Here is a 19673-nt window from a genome sequence, read left to right as displayed (position 1 = left end):
ATTTAATCCAATGTCCACTTAATAGAAATCAAGAGAGGAAGAAATACTCAAACAATATGAGATTACTCCCTAGAAATGAAGAGAAAGACATTGCATCTTTTTTTTAAATGTTTATTTTTTTTTTATTTTTTTTTTAATGTTTATTTATTTTTGAGACAGAGAGAGACAGAGCATGAACGAGGGAGGGTGAGAGAGAAAGGGAGACACAGAATCCAAAGCAGGCTCCAGGTTCTGACCTGTCAGTGCAGAGCCCGACGCGGGGGCTTGAACTCACGGACCGTGAGATCACGACCTGAGCTGAAGTCGGATGCTTAACCGACTGAGCCACCCAGGCGCCCCTTAAATGTTTATTTTTGAGAGAGCACATGAGCAGAAGAGGGGCAGAGAGAGGGAGACAGAGGATCCCAAGCAGGCTCCACTCTGTCAGCACAGAGCCCCATGTAGGGCTTGAAATGACGAATTGTGAGATCATGACCTGAGCCAAAATCAAGGTCCAATGTTTAACCAGCTAAGCCCCCGAGCTCCCCCAACATTGCGTCCTTTATTGAAAGAGCTCTTCAAGTGCCTAACAATGAATGCACACATATGTATACCTTTAACTCTTTATAATCAAATTTGAGAAATAGGATTTAGAAAAATTCTGAGAGCGAAATAACAAAGTTCTCAGCAGCAATACAGAATGCAAGGAAACAATGGAGTGCCATGTGGAAAATCCTAAAGAAAACTAATTTTTAAGCTATAATTGTACATTAGCCAAGCTGTCATGAAAGTGAAAGGGGAAAGTGAATTCTTTGGAAACACAGAGCCTAGGAAGTTGACTATTGATAAATCCTCTCTTGAGGTTGTACTCCTTCAATCAGGAAATGAATCCAGGAAGAAACAGAGTGGCAAAATCTGTAATGAACAAGTAAACTCATAAAATGATGCTTAAATATTAATTGTAAAAATTTTGTTCTTGGTAATCTGAAAGTAAAGTTGCAGACGATATCAACGTGGGGTGTGGCATAGAATGTAGCTGTGAGATTTGGCAGGAGAGAGGGGAGAGCCAGGCCACTCTTAGGTTTCTCAGAGTTAGGGTTTAGAGGGGTAATTAACTCTAGATACTCTTAGAATCACAAATATTTGTGTTATGGGATGTTGAAACTTACACCTATTCACCCATCAGAAAGTTCAAATTATCATTTTCAAGCAGGTATAGAAAAAATGAAGCAAAGGTAATTCAGGGACTCCAACACAAGTCAGGAGAGGGGGAAAAGTAAATAGCTAGAAAGCCTGGTAAATAAAAGTGAAAAAATAAATATGGTGGAGATATATCCAAATACATCTGTAATCACAAAAAACACAAATAGGCCAACTTTACCCAGAGGCAGAAAGCCCTAGGCAAGGCAATGTGAAGGGAAAAGAAATAACATGTTTAAATGCGAGAGAGGACAAGCCATTATTTGCATGCTCTGGTTATCATTTAGAACATCAATGCTGTTTGAGCAGTGCTTCTCCAAAAAAGTGGAGTCCTATCCCTCACAATGCCAAATAATGAATGACTTAAATATACAAAAACAAAAGGCAAAAAAGAAAAAAAAAATGTATTATGTATATAAAGACACAAAGGAAGTATTTATCGACTGCTTTACAATTAAATTTATAAATGAAAGATATTATAAACTAAGTCCAAAGACAAGCAAAACCATGGGGAAATATATTTGCAATATAGGTAGTAAGGATTTGTACTAAAATTTATGTGATTTGCAAAAATTAGAAAGTTTGGTATTATCAGTTATTGACTGTGAGGAATATAAAATGGTACTCTCATTGTGGAGGGCTATTTGACAGTCTCCACTAAAATTAAAGCCATGCATCCCTTGATGAGCAAGCAAGTGTACTTTCCTATGTCTGACTTCAAAAAGCCTGGTGATGGGGTTGCCTGGGTGGCTCGGTCGGTTAAGTGTCCAACTCTTGATCTCGGCTCAGGTCATGATCTCACAGTTCGTGAGATCAAGCCCTGCGTGGGGCTCTGCGCTGTCAGCGTGAAGCCTGCTTGGGATTCTCTCCCTCCCTCTCTCTCTGCCCCTCCTCCTGCTCATGCACAAATGCTCTCCCTCTTTCAAAATGAATAAACATCAAAAAAGAAAGAAAAAAACCTGGCACCGTTGCACAGGGACACTCAAAAGAAGTTCTGTTACCTCAAACTGGTAACAGTAGTTGAGTCTTGGGAGAGGATGAGGATATATGTTGGGGGAGCAGAGGCTGGGGTGCAGAGAGCCATTATAAAGAAGGCTTTATCTGTAATGTTTAATAGTTTTACAAGAAGAATGCATATAACCTAAAGTAATTAAAAATCAGCTTTTCAGAATCTTTAAGAGTGGAAGTTTGATTTTCAATTTTGCAGTACAGAATCAAAGACTGTCCCACAGCAGTTACAAGAAAAAGTAGCCTGTCTTGTCATACAGGGTTCCAGGTTGAGCCCAGTGTTTATATAATCATGAATCTCTGCTATGGTGCTTCCTTGCTACAATAGGAAGAGGTTTTAGATGGAGATGAAGTTTGCATACACCCTTCACATTATGCTGATGGATCGCAGTTGGAAACTGTCTGCATTTATCATTAGGCATATCAATTTTTTAATGTTTAAATATCTGTAATTTTCTTTTGTTTAATGCTGATGTGGTTGGACTTACTATATAGCTCACCGTTTAGGATGGTGAAATCTTAAAAAGTACATCAAAGGCAGATTATTCTTTCCAGTCCTGTGTTTCAGGTCTGCAGAAAATGGTAGGTTATGCACTCAAGTTTTTTAACTTCATTATATAAGTGGCATTAAACCAGCCATAAAATAATTGCCAATGATAACAGCATTGTTTCACTGAGCTTTTATTCATGACTCTGAGTCATTTTTCCTCCTCAGAATGAGAAGTGTATCTTTTTGTTTGTTTTTGTGTGTGTGTGTGTGTGTGGTTTTTTTTTTTTTCAACCAGGTTCTAAATACCCAACTTTTGACCATATTTTTCTTCTGCTTTGGCTTTTTTTTTTTTTTCTGTCAGTCATTATATTTTGGGGGGAAACTTCTTTAAATTTTTTTAAGGGAAGGACCAAAGCTAGCAAAGAAACAGATGTATCCCATATAAAATAGGCAATAAATCTTGTCCCACAAATTCTTTGCTCTGAACTTTCTGACAGAAACTGTCAAATATCCACTTTAATTCAGGTATAAAATGTTCGCTCCGTGTCATGGCGCCAACAGCCATGTGCCAGAATGAAGTTAGTGACCAGCCATAAAAACAGCAGCATAAGCACCTTTGAAATGGTGCAAGTCATGGTGGGTGAGAACGAGCCATATAAATCCATGGGGAATTAATCTCGGCTTTGCTACTATCCTGCTGCGCATTTACAATGCAGGAGTAGTAATACTTTTAAAAGGAGAGAGAATAAGAGAGCTGTGTGTACACCTAATGAGCTTGTGGGAGGGGAGAAGGTGGTTCATGGATCAGAAAGCAATAGCTTTTCCTCCCCCTCCGAGGAGCTCTGGAATCCCCTTGAAGAGGGCAGATCCGAGCCTGAGTTGAACATGTGGGGTGGTTCCTCAGCTTGCATAGCCTGGCTTCACAGATCATGTGAAACCAATCTCCCCGAAGCGCAATCACAAGAAATGACTTCAGCTTCATAAATCATTGTTATCATCCCACAGGAGGAGGTAATGCTATGGTTTTTCTCCAGTAAAACATTTCAAGCCTCTGGTTTCAGGAGCTTCCCCCGCCCCCTTTCTGAAATCAGCTTTATGCCATTTGCACAATTAGTTTCAGGTCCCTGCCTAAAGGAGACCGTGGCACTTCTCCAATTTACCTAATATTTGACCATTTCCTCCACTCAGATTTTAAGGGAGACTTATTCCCTGCTGAGGGGCGGGAGGTGTGTGTGTGCATGTGTGTACGTATCTTGTCTTATATTCAGAGTCCTCACACTGGCTTCCAAGCATATACTGACCCTCAGTATTTTCTCCTGTTAAGAATATTTTCTTTAACCTGTATTTTCCAAATACAGAACAGACATATTCGGTTTAAACACAGCGGAAAGAAATTTTAACTGATTTTGCAGCATAAGACATGATTTTATTTTATTTTTTTAATTTTTTAACGTTTATTTTTGAGACAGAGACAGACAGAGCATGAATGGGGAAGGGTCAGAGAGAGAGGGAGACACAGAATCTGAAACAGGCTCCAGGCCCTGAGCTGTCAGCCCAGAGCCCGACGCGGGGCTCGAACTCAGACCGCGAGATCATGACCTGAGCCAAATTCGGGCACCTACCAACTGAGCCACCCAGGCACCCCAAGACATGATTTTAATACTTGTGGCCATCTAAAACATTTCTCTACTAAGCTACAGAAAGCAGACAACTAAAGAGTAAAGCAACAGATCATTTCCAGGTTGAATCAAAATAAAAGTCTGCTTTAAGTACATTTGATAATGTTTTAATAGTCCTTCATAACCAAACATTTTTCTCCTAAAAGATATTATTGAAGAAACGTTGTCAGAAAATTATTTTGAAATGCTGTCATGGGTTTCTAGAAAATTATTTTATTTGAATTGGTTTCATACCCACTTTGGAAAAAAAGGCTTATTTTCCAACAATTAGTTTTCAATCATTACCAATTAAATGGCAAATGATAAAGTATCTTAAAAGTATTCATTTAAAGGTTGACCTATTCTTCGACATGTTAAATGAAAAAGCAAGAAAATTATATATTCAGTATGACCTCAACTATATAAACCAGCACACGTGGCTTTGTGATTCTAAACGTACACCTACATTTATGGAAATGAATCAAAATATTAGCAGAGGCTATTACATAAGAAAGCCTTCTGCACTATTTTCCTCTTTTTTTCTCTTTTTTCCCTCAGATATCCACATGTTCTACAATGAGGAGTTGTTTTAAAATCTGGGAGAAATTATAAAGATTTGTTAAAAGTGGGGGTGGGGGGCAGGAAAGGAGGATGTGGGTCCTGAGAGACCACCCCAAATTCTGTTAAACTCACCATCAGCACTTTTACCCAGCAGACTTCTAAGTGGGGTGGTCAGTTTTAAAACCAAACCTCATTTCTTTGTTTCTTTTTTACTGACTCTGATAAGGATCACTTGCGCTAATAGTCCTTCTGCATAACTTCTACTGGCAGAGCAAATTAAGTGTGCTTTAATGTGGAAAATGTCTTCTACAGTGTCTTCTTGGGGAATCACCGTTCACCTAGTGTTTTCCTTTCTTGGACGTACCTCCCAAGAGACAAACTATCCCTTGCCTTCCCTGCACCTATACTCTTGGTAGCATCACAACTCTTGAAGTTAGGGTATAATTCTTGGTTACCATTTTTAGCGGACCAATTTAAATCCCCAACTATGACAAATTCTTGACTGTAAGAAAGCAAATTTGATGGATTATTTTGATACTCAGAGCAATAACAGATATCACGACAGTGAGAATTTTCTCAGTTTCAGTTTTTTAGTTGCCCTATAAATCTGGTTTCCCAAGTACACTACACCTTTGCCAGGGTTCTAAAAGAAGTCCCGTTTAAGGATGGCAATGGGTGTTCTATGATTACTTATGTACATTCATGACTAAACATGGGAATACTTGTTTTTCTGAAGGGTTTCAATTATTTAACAAATGTTTTATGCTACAAAAAATGTAAGTGGTTTAGTATAAATAAATCTAGATGAACAAGAAATCTACTTTGTAAAGGTATGGGTACCATGTAATATTTTATCTGAAATATGAGTATGGCTTTCTTTTTCCTCTCTTTGTTTTTGATTAGTTAAAACCAATCTTAATCTATTAAGATCTCTGACCATGCATAATGGCTTTTATCTGAGTTTTCATCTTTATAATGTGATTAAAATCATTCTTCACATTGTATATATTTCTGGACAATTCATAAAAATATGTGGGATGGTTACTTTATAGAAATGGGTAAAATTTACGTGTGTGTGTGTGTGTGTGTGTGTGTGTGCGTAAGGTATAAATAAAGGGCTTTAGGACTTTAACGTAGGTGACTATGCCTTTCAATTTAACTTACTCATTCGGATACTTGTTTTTCCAGTTATGAATTCTTATTTCTGTAATTTTCTAGTCTATAATGATATGACAGTTTTAGAGTTCTTAAGCAGGAACATGTAAAGAATAACAGTGTGGTATAGTGAAAAAAATGATGAGTAAAGGAACAAGTTCTTTTTTGCCCCAAGTTAGTTGTATGACCTTGGGCAAGTCACTTTCCGTGTGCTCTGCTTCTGCTTCCAAATACAATTATTTTTTTCTGATTATATTAAATGATGCTAATTCTTAAAAAAGAAGCATATGAAAAATAAAAAGCCTATCAGCCAGAAAGGCAGAAATAGCAACTATAATATTTTGGTATATTACTTTCTGATATTTTTAATAGATAATTTATTTCTGTGGCATACATTGTAATATAATTTAGTCTCACTGTATTTACTGCTTTATATTCTGAATTTTATCTCCATGATACCCTTTGAAAACCTGATTTGTGGGATATTTGGATCTAGTGCATTTGCATCAGGTCTTAGGGAGTTTGTTGTAGGGATAGACATGTTACTGAAGGAAAAACAGGATGCTCAACGACTCAAATGAGTCTCATGGAAGCCCAAGAAAAATCGACCAAGCAAAGGTCACTGAGCAACTTAGAACTGTTGTGGTAGTGGTTGTAATGATTGTAATAATTAACATTTACTGAGCTAATGTACCAAGTGTGATGGCTGAGCACCTTACAAATATCTCATTTAATTATTACAACAACTGTCTAATATAGGTCCTATTATTACTTTCGTTTATAGGTTAGAGAACTCAATGTTAAACAAGTTAAACTTAACTTGCCCAAGGCCAACAACTGGAAAGTAATGGAGTGATTTGAAGCTTTGGTTCCACTGTTATCCACAATGTAGAACTCATCTGATTAGTTGAAAAGGTTAAATGATCTATGTAAACCCCTTAGCATTATTACCTGAGACACAGTACTCAGTGAATATTCTCCTCCCCCCCTCCTCCTCCTCCTCTTCCTTCTTCTTCATCTTCATCATCACCACCATGACCACCAACCTGATTATTCCAGTCAGTTGTATTGAACTGCTTCGTAAGCAGTTGATCAGCCCATGGATTGACTATCCTTGGATCCCATTAGCTGTGACTGGTGGGCTGAAGGGGTCACAGTTCAGTACACTATTCCATTATCATAAAATCCAATATTTATTCGGTCCCTCATTATTTAACTTTGTTCACTTATAAACTTTGTTCACTTTGTTTACACTAGGTAATTTCTTAGGTTTATTGTAGCTGGTTCTCAGGTGTAGGGTTTCATTTTATCCAGTATACAGATGGACAAGTTGAGATACAAAGAATTAAATGATGGCCCTAAATAACAGAGATAGTCATCAGAGGCAGTTTTGGGAAACCCAAAGAACCCAATTGGTGCCAATTTTTTTTTCCATTTGTTAATGCGGTGCTTAAAGAAATATCTGTTGAAAATCAAGTACTAAAATGCTATGAAAAAAAAAAAAAAAGATGAGGCCCTGCTTTTGAAGAGCACTGCTTTAAATCAGAGAGAAAAATGAGCATGCAGCCTGTTACCATTTTGCTCATAAACTGGCTTACAAATTCAAACTAGTAGCTGCTTTTGTAGTCATTCTCATCAATTAAGGAAGCAACAAATTATTGATTTTTAAACACTAAGTTTATGGTCTTAAGTGCTAAATTTTGAATACAAATTTAAAAATATAGTCCATACCTTCCAGAAATTACATACTTTTATGCTAGTGCTAATTCCAAGATAGGACAGGGTAGTTTGGGAAAGGAGACCTTCTTTCAATATTAGCATACCTGCAATTTGTCACCAAATGGTTATTTAGAGGCTTGTGACTCTGAACCCCATTGGCTTTGAAATGTCATCAGGATTCTTGATGAAACAAAATGGGAGCAGCCCTCTTTTTTACATCTAGCTTCTTTGCAATTCCTAACATTTCCTAAATGATGATTCATTTGGTGTCTTCTCCCTGAGTGATGAGACCACAGAGTTCACTTATCCCTACATGGTCCCTGAAAGAATTCTAAAGCACTGAGGAAGGGATGAGCCTTCCCATTGGGAACGAGATGGCAGGGAGACAAAGTAAACACTATAGAAAACAGGAGTTATGTATATTCTTTAAGTGAAAATTATATTTTATAAGCATGTTTGTTTAGAAATATTGGTGAAAAAATAACTCCAAGTAAAAACTTTTTTTTTTTTTTCAAAAGAGATGTCACTTCTACTAATGCTGATAAGTTAAAGGTATACACAGGTTTACAGGATGAGATAAAATGGAGAATTTCAGGCCCTGTTTGAGAATGCATCCACCTGACTCCCATTAATGTTAATGAGCCTCTCACTGGATCATTCTAAGTTTTACCCCCATGGTCTGTTTTGAAGCATCAAGAGTCAGGAAATTTAGAATGAAAGCTGAAATTCCATTTTGGTTGGCACTTTCTCTCTGATGTATATACTCCTATGGAAAATGTGCCGTTTAGTGCAACTTCAAGATACCACCTTACTATTTGAGCATTCTAGAGGGAAATCTAGCCTGTTGGGAAGCAGCAGGGGACCCTGGGACATAGATTGGCTTATGAGTTGAGACCTAGATACAGGAGAGTCATTCCCTTTCTTATTTCACCTTCTTATTTCTGTAACATTAAATCGTTGGACTAGGTTATAGTTAGGTTATGGATTATGCAGTCTTACGAATTTTCTCAAGTAATTGCATCTGCATCCCTTGATGCCAAAAAAAATTGCTGTGTACAGATAGTTGTACAGAATTGAAGGACATCACTGGACTATACCAAAGCAGGGGAAAAAAGATCACAGCCTATTAACAGCTAAATAAATGGTTGCCTTTAAGAAGAATGAGCATTTGCTTATGCTCATGAGAAGAATTCTCATGAAGAAATGAGAAGAATTCTCCTACAGTCTAAAGATTGAGTGTTGTGTCCATATGGGGAGTGGTTGAAAACTTAACCTGTGGGGGTGAAAGTCTCATCAAAGGTGAGGGGAAAAAAAGTTATAAAGCTTTTATAGTGGGTTGACTTGTGAACTGTGGATAAATTTATTTCATTTAGATCCCAATTATACTCTTAGTCTGATTACCTTCTAGAGTTGTGAATGGATAAAATTTTTATTTTTTTTATAATTACTATAAAGAACAAACCAGATGCATAATCTGATGAGCACTTAGAGTTATGTTGTGACCTCTTAAACTATATTCCTCACCTACACAAATAATTATTACAGTCATCACAGAATATAAAAGAATCATGCAATTCTTTTATTATATAACCAGGGAGATTTTTCTCATTCAAATTATTATATCAGTAAGATATTTTATGAGGTATTTTAATATTATGCCCACATTTTGAAATATAAAAATGGAAATGACCTAAGATCATTAGTTATTTGTAAGCTTGATTGTATCAGGACTCACTTTTTGCAACCATTTATGAGAGAATTAAGTTCTGTTGCCATCATTGTGTATAATGAATTAACACCTCCCTACCATCTAAAATGGTACTACTTGGGGTACCCAGGTGGTTCAGTTGGTTAAGCATCTGACTCTTGATTTCTGCTCAGGTCATAGTCTCACGGTTTATAAGATCAAGCCCTTCATGGGGCTCTGTGTTGGCAGTATGGAGCCTGCTTGGAATTCTCTCTCTGCTCCTCCCCTGCTCATGCTTGCTTGCTCGTGCTCTCTCTCTCTCTCTCTCTCTCTCTCTCTCTCGCTCACACACACACACACTCCCTCAAAATAAATAAACTTAAAAAATTTTACATAAAATGGTCCTAAATTATGTACATATGAGTTGGGGGGAACTTAGAAAATAGCTGGTCAAATCACTTCCCACATTCTATAGTTCAGATGAAGAACTTTGGTTGAGAAAAGCCCCAAGTGCCCAAGTTAAGGTGATACCAATATTTAGGTTTTTTTGATGCCCATAAGAATATTCAGGTTCAGTTATAAAGGCAGCTGAAAAGGGCAGATAAGAATGATGAAAATGATGAGATCTGGAAAGTCTGACTGAACACAGGAGGATCCCCACTCAATCAGCCTGAGAGTTAGACTAAATGACTTTTAAGACTCCCTGTACCTGGGTTCTTTTGATTTTATGACTCCTAAGGACTCTTCAAAGTCTTCTGATACAGTGTCTTTTACTTAGTACTTTCATCAAAAGCCTGGGTTTTCTACTCCACTTTAGTCTTAGGTGACCTAGAAATCACATTATACCCATATACTGGGAACCTTGATAGCATGCCTCTAGCCAGCCTCACACCAATTTACCCAGAAAACCTCACAGACGGCCCCCGCTCTTCAAGTTAACCATCCAACTAGACATTTGCAAATGTAAACTCTATGACAGACCAGAAATGATCATTCTAATTTAACCACAACCAGGAAAACTAATAAAACGGGAAGATGAGATAGGCAGATAGCATCCTTTTGGGGCAAGTATACTGAGAGGAAAAATGTAAAATGTAAGATGGCCCCATTATTCAGTGGTTCCACATATGTATATTTTTCCCCTCTCAAATATTGAAAAGTCATCCCTCTTTCCAGTGTTCATGTGCTGTTGCCTCTGTTGGTGAAAGCATTCTTTTCTTCTAGAAAGTGCGTGACAGGGCAATTTTCTAAGAAATGACAAATGGCTGCCATGTTCACATCAGATGGATACCACATGAAGTGGAGTGCGGTCCCTTTGTTTCCTTGTTAGCATCACCTGGCTCCTCTATTTGGAGAGCTGTAATAAAAACAGCTTCTTTACTGTGCGTCCTGTTGGTTTATACCAACCATGTCAGGTCCATAAACCATGGTATATTAAAGTGTAATAGACTGTGTAAAGAATACTGGGAAGATATTCCAACCTCTATCCCTTTCCCTCATTCCACTCTTTACTACCTCCCAGATGGGTATCCATAAATATGACTTAATTATCTTTGGCATAAAACCCACACTTTCTTTGAAGAGTGACGTCCTTCTTCAGCCACTCTAAGTGCATGAATACCACCCTCTTGAGGATAAAACCTTGAATATTTTGGTACATTTAGGTGACAAGTGTTCATAGTCCAAATATTTTCTGGAAGTGTCATTTTATTTATAAAAACTCTACATTTTTCATAATCACTCTATTCAAACATTTTAGTCCAATCCAGACAAAACTCAAGGTCAATGTTATTTGTATCTATGATCTGTCATTCTATATAATGTATTGATCTAACATAGGATACACCAGGATGAAAGTCAGTACTCTCTCACTCTTTGATTCTCTTATACTCTCTTCTATCTTGTTGAAAACAGAAAATGAATATTATAAATAGCTGTGCCAGGAAATGGACTCTGATTCCCCATTGGGGAGATAATAAGGGACTGTGTTCCACTAGTGTGGGCCCCTTGCTTTCAGCTGATTCATCTGTCAGAGAGATGGAGTTCCTACCAGGTGTTAAAGTTGAGAGAAGTGGATTCTGAAATTCCATTGTGAGATAGATTTTGGTTCCTGCCCTGAAACACTGAGTCTAGTAGGAAAAGCAGACTGCCAGCAAATGGTGTCAGTACTGTGCCCCACATATGTGAACACAGTGTTGTTGGGCTGCACAGAAAGAACAGGTCACCAGTTGATAAAGGCCCCCGTGGAGGTCTTCATGAAGGAGTAACTTTAAAGCTCGGTTTTTGAAGGAAGACAAGACATTTACAGTGGGGGTGTTTGGGAAGGAGAAGGCAGGGAGGAGGAGGGATTCAAAGCAGGAGAAACAGTGTTCCTAAAGCTGAAGGTACAAGAAAACAGGTTGAGTGGCAGGAACAGCACAGAGTCGTACGAGACAGGAGTATGGGGCACGTAGTGGGAAGTAGCAGGAGCCAGGTTGCGAAGGGCTTACTGTTCAGTGTGAGTGTACTTCACCCTGTACAGAGAGGAAGCTCATGGACACATAAGCACAGGAGTGGCATGATCCAGTTTGCCTTTTAAGTTGGTAACTTGGGTGCAGTGCAGAGACCTGGGTTTCCTGTGCAATGCAAGGAACCCGTTGTAGATCATAGACCCTAGAGGTTAAAGAAGGAATCTTTGCTCTCAGAAAATTACCTTGATAGGTAGACCCCCTGCATCATTATCTTTCATTTAGTATATGAGAAGTGATTCAGTTTAATCAGGTCAGAGATAAGTCAGTTATCATTAAGTAGAAAAATCATAAGCCCCTCACACCTAGCCCTTTGACTCCCAGGTATTTGCAAATTATACATCAGTTTCTGTCTTCTTCCCCCCTCCCGAGGATAAAAAAAAAAGGGGGGGGCTGAAACAGCAAATTAAATGACTGACACAGGGAACACCCTCCTGTAGACAAGCCTTGCTTAGGCACCTTGATAAGGACGTCAGCTTTGTAAGTAAAATGGGAAAAATAGTGAGGTTCTGGGCAGAGCACACCTGATGTGACTTGAAAATGATCACAAGCAAAATTACCCTCTATTGAGAGTATTGTTGACCTCCGTAAGAAAGAAAGGAACGTTTGCTCGAAATTTTGCAGTGCTCTTTCCATAGGCAGACAGCTGGAATAATGACTACTGGCATTTGCTCTCAGCAGTCAGATAATAAATGGCTGCGTTGTTGAGTGTCTCATGTGTGTTGATCCCTCGAGTTCAGTACCTCCAAAGGTCACAACCACCTTGCAAGGGAGATCTTACCATTCCAGTTTTATGGGTAAGGCTCAGAGGAGTTAAGTGACTTCCCCAAGGTCTTTCAGTTAATACGTGATAGAGCACAGCCAACCTGGGCCCGCCTGCTGCAGAGCCCAAGCTCTTTCCCCTATGCTCCAGCAGCATTTAACTTTGTCAAAACAGCCATCCCACTGGAAGCTTGAACCCCCAGTGGTCTCGACACGACATGGAGCCATCAGAGGTCTGGCTGCGGAGGTTCTGATTCAAGCAAGCCTTGTCCCCTTTTCATGTAGCCTTCATATGTAGGTGCAGGGAGGAGTTACCATCTTCATTTTACGGAGATGGAAGCTGAAACGTGTGACTTGTCCCAGACACTCAAGTGGCAGAGCTGGAATTTAACGATCCTGAGTTCTGCCTCACGAGGTTGGCCACAGCACTTAGGAAGTTTTGTTAATTGACATTTCCTGGACGTTGAGATAATAGTAAATAACTTCAGCCTGACATTCTTCTCTAAGCCTGTGTTTGTATTCTAAATATCAAGTTTTATGCTTAGGAAACCTAGCCTCTTTCTTTTTAAGCAATGTTTATCCAATAAGTGCATTTGTCAAGTAAAATAATTTATTGAATATATAGGCACTCTTCCCATGTTTAAGGCTCAGCAGAAGACAAGCCAGATGAAGTTGCTTCTTTCCTGGAGCTTACATTCAGTTGTCTTATCATAAATGAATGAGACAATGAATAGTCTACCAGGTAGATAGAGGCTGGGCAGAAAAGGGGTAGTGTGCGGTGGCAGAGAGAGTTGGGGGCGGGGACGGGGATGTGCCACAAGGGGTGATCTTTTATTTAGTCAAGTCAGAGAGGGTGATACCTGAGCTGAGACCTGAATACTGTAAGGAAGCCAGTCAGGCAGAGACTGTAGGCAAGGTGTCCCAGAGAGGCGTGGCAAGTGCAGACACCCCCAGTGCGCATGCTCAGTGCACTCAAGCATCGACAAGCTGGCCAGCGAGCGTGGAAAGGAATGAACGTGGCAAAGAGGAGGTGGTGTCCCAGAGGAGCCAGGGAGCGGACCTGCAGGGCTGAATGGGACGTCATGAAGATATTAGAGGTTATGTCAAGGGTGACGACGAGCCTTTGAAAGGTTTTGAGCAGAGGAGTAACTTAATAAAATTTGCGTTTTAATATCAATGATGCTGATGATGACATACTAGTAATATCTGTCATGTCATTTGTTGATCATATTTTATGTGCTAAGCCTTCGATGTGTATTAACTCATTTATCTTTAGAACAGCTGTGTGAGAGTAGTCACTGGGGCTATTCTTATAGGACAGATGAATTAATAACTATGCGGTTGGTCCTGAGTAACTTGACCACAGTGACACAGGTAGTAAATAGCAGAGTTAGGCTTAATTAAATACTGGCATTTTAAAATCCTTTAATACCTTTTACCTTGAAGTATCACGACATAGGCCCTAATAGATATGATGGATTTTCCTTTCCTATTCACTTTACAACATTATAGTCTGTTTGTTTGTTTGTTTGTTTGTATGAAATTTATTGTCAAATTGGTTTCCATACAACACCCAGTGCTCATCCCAACAGGCGCCCTCCTCAATGCCCATCACCCACTTTCCCCTCCCTCCCACACCATTGTAGTCTTCAATGAAAGGAACCTTAGGGCTTTTATGGATTACAACTTGCCTATTTTTCTAGACATTTTTAAGCTTGCTTGTTTGCTTGCTTATTTATTTTTTTATTCATTCATTCATTCATTTTGAAACAGAGTATGCGTGGAGGAGGGGCAGAGAGAGAGAGAGAGAAAGAATCCCAAGCAGGCTCCATGCTATCAGCACAGAGCCCAATGTGGGGCTTGATCCCATGACCCTGGGATCATGACCTGAGCTGAAATCAAGAGTCTGATACTTAACCAACGGAGCCTCCCAGGTCCCCCTTCTAGACATTTTTAAAGTGAAAGAGTGCTATTATCATATATAACAGTGTTATTTTTCTGATTAGAGAAAGATCTATAAAAGCACTACCCAAAAATGAAGCCTCCTGCATAAATAGTTTCACAGAACACTATAAATTCCTAATCTCTAAATTCAGGGTTGTATCTCAGTATGATGGATTTCCTTAGCAGTCTTAAGTAGTTTTTTCAAGACATTTAAAATCAGTATTCTGAGAAAGGAGACCGTAGGCTTCCACAGGCTGCCAAAGGAGGCCTTGGGTATAGAGACAGTGCACGCAAAGGTTCTGGTGATTTTATCTGGACCTGAGCAGAAGTGCTGTAAATGGTACAGGGTTTCCGATGTTTGGGGAGGGGTGGGGAGAGTGCCAAATACATGGCAAAGCTCACAAAGAGGCCAGCTGTAGCTAGGGTGACTACATGTACCAATCTGGCCAGGATTGTTGCAATTTATGTTTTCGTCAAGGTGTAATTATTAGTTACCACCTTCTTTCAGTCTCAGACGTGTCCTAGTGAGAATAGTAAATTATATGGCCACCATTGGCTGTAGTTGTTCTCACGAAAGTGGGGGTGGGAGATATAGCCAATTGGGAGCTATCTCCAGGACATGTGGTATGGGCCGCCAACCGCTGAGTTCAGAATTATTTTGATAACGTGGTAATTAAAGTTAGAAGATTATGCAAAACATGGGATGCCTGGGTGGCTCAGTTGGCTGAGTGTCTGACTTTGGCTCAGGTCTCAGGTCATGATCTCACAGTTCGTGAGTTTGAGCCCTGCATCCTGCTCTGTGCTGAGAGCTCAGAGCCTGGAGCCTGCTTCAGATTCTGTGTCTATCTATGCCCCTCCCCCTGTCATACTCTTTCTTTCTTTCTTTCTTTCTTTCTTTCTTTCTTTCTTTCTTTCTTTCTTTCTTCTTTCCTTCCTTCCTTTCTCTCTCCTCTCTCTCTCAAAAATAAATAAACATTAAAAAGAAAAGATTACACAAAAGATATGATGGAAAAAAATGCTGTTTTAATAATAATTATTTCTTTTTTGCAGCCAAAAAAGAGCATAAAATGGAAGAAAGTCATTTGGAGAATGCACAGAAAAGGTAAGTGGCTCTGACTTGGCCTTAGTCCTTTCTGTGGCTAGCTGTTCCATTTTTTTTTTTTTTTAAGTTTACTTATTGATTTTGAGAGAACACAAGCAGGGGAGGGGCAAGGAGAGAGGGAGAGAGAGAATCACAAGCAGACTCCGCACTCAGCACAGAGCCCCAGGCAGGATTCAAACTCATGAACAAAACTGTGAGATAATGACCTGTGTCGAGATCAAGAGTTGGACACTTAACCACCCGAGCCACCCAGGCACCCCTAGCTGTTCCTTTTTATCATTGTTATTATTAAGTGCATTCTTACTGCTGTGTGACCATCACTCATCTATCTCCAGAACTTACTATCTCCATATGGAACTTTGTACCCATCAAACCATAACTGCGCACTCTCCTCCCCCACCCCCAGCTCCTGGCAACCGTTATTCTGCTTCCTGTCTCTGAGACTTTGACCACTCTAGATACCTCATATAAATGAAATCAATACAGTATTTTTCATTTTATGGCATGCTTATTTTACTTAGCATAATGTCTGACTGGCCGTTCTTTTGGCCCCATTTGTTGAGGCTATGCATCCATGAGCAATAAGATTCTGTCAGGAGCTGGAGGGAAAGCAGTATGACAGGACTTGGGAATATTTCTCCTCAAAGAGCACAGAACCGTTCAGAAGTGATTGGTTGACATGTGTCATACACGTCGTGACACTGTCTGCCTCTCCTTCATTTCTCTGCTCCTGAACCACTTTATGGAAGTTAGGAACAGTGTGATCCTTTGTGGCATTACAACTAAACTAAACCAAACACCTAAGAGACTTATGTCTTTCCTTAGATCTGAGGCGATACTGGAAACAAGGGGCAAGTGGGGAGGAGGGACTGACCTGTACATATGAAAAGTGCCCCAGAAATTGGAAGAGATCTCTGAGGTCTTCTGTTCAACCCCTTGCCCACTGAAGGCCTCTTCTTTGCGCTTCTCTCTCTTAATAGACAGCAGAATGGAACCATCCAGTTCACCCAATAAGCATTGGCTCTGGTCCTCGATCAGAGTTTTTGTCATTTGACCAGGTTAGTCGGCTTGGGTATGTCTCCCTCTTAAAAGGGTAAGTGGGAACATACTGAAGCATTCTCATATTCAGCAGAGAGAATTGAGATACATTTTGCTGGTGCCAGTTCTAAAAGGACTAGAAAATTAAATGAGGGGTAGGTTAGGAAACAACCTATAAGGAAGACCAACTTTATAAATGTGTGAGAAGAGCAGTGCATTAAATGCAAATATACAAACTCTAGAAATGAACTATTTCCTCTTGTCTAGCCACAATTTTCAAGAGTTCTGAAATCCTACAGACGGTCAGTCTGCTCTGCTTTGACCAGCACCAACATCTTGTTCTACCTTCAATTGCCAATAAAATTAAAATACAGATGGGGGAGCCTGGGTGACCCAGTCGGTTAAGCGTCTGACTTCGGCTCAGGTCATGATCTCATGGCTCGTGAGTTCAAGCCCCACATTGGGCTCTGTGCTAACAACTCAGAGCCTGGAGCCTGCTTCAGATTCTGTGTCCCTCTCTCGCTCTGCCCACCCACTTATGCTCACTCTCTCTCTCAAGAATAAATAAACAAAAAATTAAAAAAAAAATTAAACTACAGATGAAAGTGAAATTAAGGCAAATCCTAAATTTTTCTAAGTGCAGACATGTTCTTGAGTCACAGTTATCATCCAAGCATGATCATCTGTGAAAACCAGAATTATCGCATGATTATGTCTTTAGATTTTTGTGCCTCTTTTTTTTTTATTAAAGAATTGCTTTATTAATACAAAACAGACAAACTATTAAGTGCTAAGAAATTTAAATATCTAAGTCATAGCAAACAGGTGGCAATTCAATATCCAGGGTCGACAGAACGCTTGAGACTGCAACAGATTAGACTCCCATGGTTGAGAGGGCATCTTTAGAGGTGAAGGGGGGGACCCAGGTGTAACAGCTTTTCAAGTTCCCTCTCCTCATCAAGGATCATGAGAGGCACTCCATTCAAGAGGAGGTATGCAATCTGGTGCTCTTCAGGCAGGTCAGAACTCTCAAAATCTAAAGGATTGAAGGGAAAGAATTTTTCTATTTCAGGATAGGTGTCATCCAAGGCTGGAACAGTGTTTTTTGCTTTGACAGTCTTCTCAGTTACCTTTTTGGCAGAGAAGTTTGGCTGCTTCTGTTTGAGAGGTCCGTTATTCTTTACTGAATTTTCTGTAGCTCTCTTGACAGTTCTCAAAGCCTTTCTGGTAGCTTTAGGTAAGGCTGCATGAGCATCAGACATTTTGCCTACACCTGGTATTGAAACCTGAGATCTCCCATCTAAAGTTTTGACTGGAGGGGTGCCTGGGCGGCTCAGTCCATTGAGTGTCCAACTTCGGCTCAGGTCATAATCTCGCGGTCTGAGTTCGAGCCCGCGTTGGGCTCTGTGCTGACAGCTTAGAGCCTGGAGCCTGCTTCGGATTCTGTCTCCCTCTCTCTCTGCCTCTCCCATGCTCATGTGCGCTCTCTCGCTCTCTCTCTCTCTCTCTCTCTCTCTGTCAAAAATAAATAAACATTAAAAAAAAATTTAAAGTTTTGACTGGAGGCCTAGACTGCAGCTTCTGCCCATCCTTGGGAGCCACACAGGTGCCTGGGTCTCCATTTTCCTTATCAACAAAGATCAGGGTAGCCATTCTGGATCAGGACCTCTTGGTTCACTCACGTAAGAGCCAACAGCCAGACTCTTCCAAGGCTCAGCCTGCAACGGTTGCCTAGATTTTTGTGCCTCTTGGTTGGCCTCTTCCCTGTATTAAGTCTTCCCTTCCTCTGTGTGTAAAACGAATGTCTGTGTTACAGAAAATAGTCCGCATATTCAGAAGAGACTGTCAACAAGGGCACATTGGTGTCAGACCAAACAGAAATTTGGTTTCCGGGGTGGATGTCAAATTTCTAATATTTCTTCAAGATTCTTGCTTGAAGGAAAAGGGGGCCCACCTTAGAGGGGCCGAAGCTGCTGCTGTGCATTAGCTATGCTGAGGGGGGTCATAAATTCTGGTTGTCAGCGTTTTCCGTGACTTTGTGGTGAAGGTAGCGTAGCTTTCATGTCATACATGAAATATGTTAGATCCCATCTTTAATGTAGAAACCACAGTTGTTTGGTCGCACTGTTTAAGGAGGTTGGTGGTCAGTGTTGCAATATTCGTGTGAGATTTAGTAAATTCTTATGTCTTATCCTCAAGAGAAACAATTTACTCTGAGGCTAAGGAATATTTGCTTTTCCTAAGCAGTTTCTAAAGGCACGCATGGAAAACAATAAGTGGATGTGTTCCGCTCTGGCATCATAAAACAGTTCACTTTGCTATGGGCCCTTTGATACAATCGTTGTCTGCACTCTAAAAATATTTAGTCGAATTAAAAAGATAGACCTCAGATAAGGGATCATAGCAGAGAGAAAAAGAGGGAACAGGGTGAGGTAAAAAAAAAAAGTTTTATAAAACATAACATATGATTAGAAATCAGTGTTTTAAAAATTGAAAGCTATTTTAGAGTTATCTGCTGACAGATAGAAATTTCAGAAAGCATGATTACCCCTTTGTCCACTGGAGAAAATTCCCCTAGTTGCTAAATAGAAACAGTTTTCAGGAGGACAATGACTTAGACCTTATAACATAGTTGTAGGTTTATAAGCTAACCTTTAGCTTTCCCTTGAACAAATGGATAACACTGAAGTCCAGTAAGGTACAGCCTCAGGGCAACTTCATCTCTGTCAAAGTTGCAGAGTGCCAAAGCCAGGCCATCCCCTGGGACTTTGCTTTGGTTCCTCGGAAGAAGTTCACTTGATTTCTTAGTTTCTGAAATACACAGTGGGGTGGAAATGCTGTAAGTCAGTATTTCCTTTAGTTT

The 19673-nt window shown here is 39.8% G+C and overlaps 2 protein-coding genes across 13 annotated transcripts in view; one reads left to right on the top strand and one right to left on the bottom strand.

Annotated features, from left to right (window-relative positions):
• Nucleotides 1-19673, top strand: part of FMN1 (formin 1) — a 429856-nt gene that overhangs the window by 368262 nt on the left and 41921 nt on the right. For all 11 annotated transcript variants that reach the window (XM_042989251.1, XM_042989244.1, XM_042989245.1 and 8 more), the window contains one exon: nt 15721-15772. In XM_042989251.1, the coding sequence (XP_042845185.1) occupies nt 15721-15772 (52 nt within the window). The remainder of the gene's footprint in view (nt 1-15720; nt 15773-19673) is intronic.
• Nucleotides 17713-18463, bottom strand: LOC102955876 (securin-like). 2 transcript variants are annotated; one of them, XM_015544512.2, is made up of 2 exons: nt 18345-18463; nt 17713-18103 (listed from the first exon to the last, which is right to left on the bottom strand). In XM_015544512.2, exons 1-2 carry the CDS (start codon nt 18461-18463, stop codon nt 17713-17715), a joined length of 510 nt encoding a protein of 169 aa, XP_015399998.2. The 2 variants fall into 2 exon arrangements, with proteins under 2 accessions (XP_015399998.2, XP_015399999.2); XM_015544513.2 differs by having other exon boundaries at nt 17713-18142; nt 18387-18463.

The sequence above is a fragment of the Panthera tigris genome, chromosome B3 (assembly GCF_018350195.1).
Source record: "Panthera tigris isolate Pti1 chromosome B3, P.tigris_Pti1_mat1.1, whole genome shotgun sequence".
Taxonomy (NCBI): Eukaryota; Metazoa; Chordata; class Mammalia; order Carnivora; family Felidae; genus Panthera; species Panthera tigris.
The sequence above is the reverse complement of the archived record's forward strand: the minus strand, read 5'-3'. Positions and strand labels throughout refer to the sequence as shown.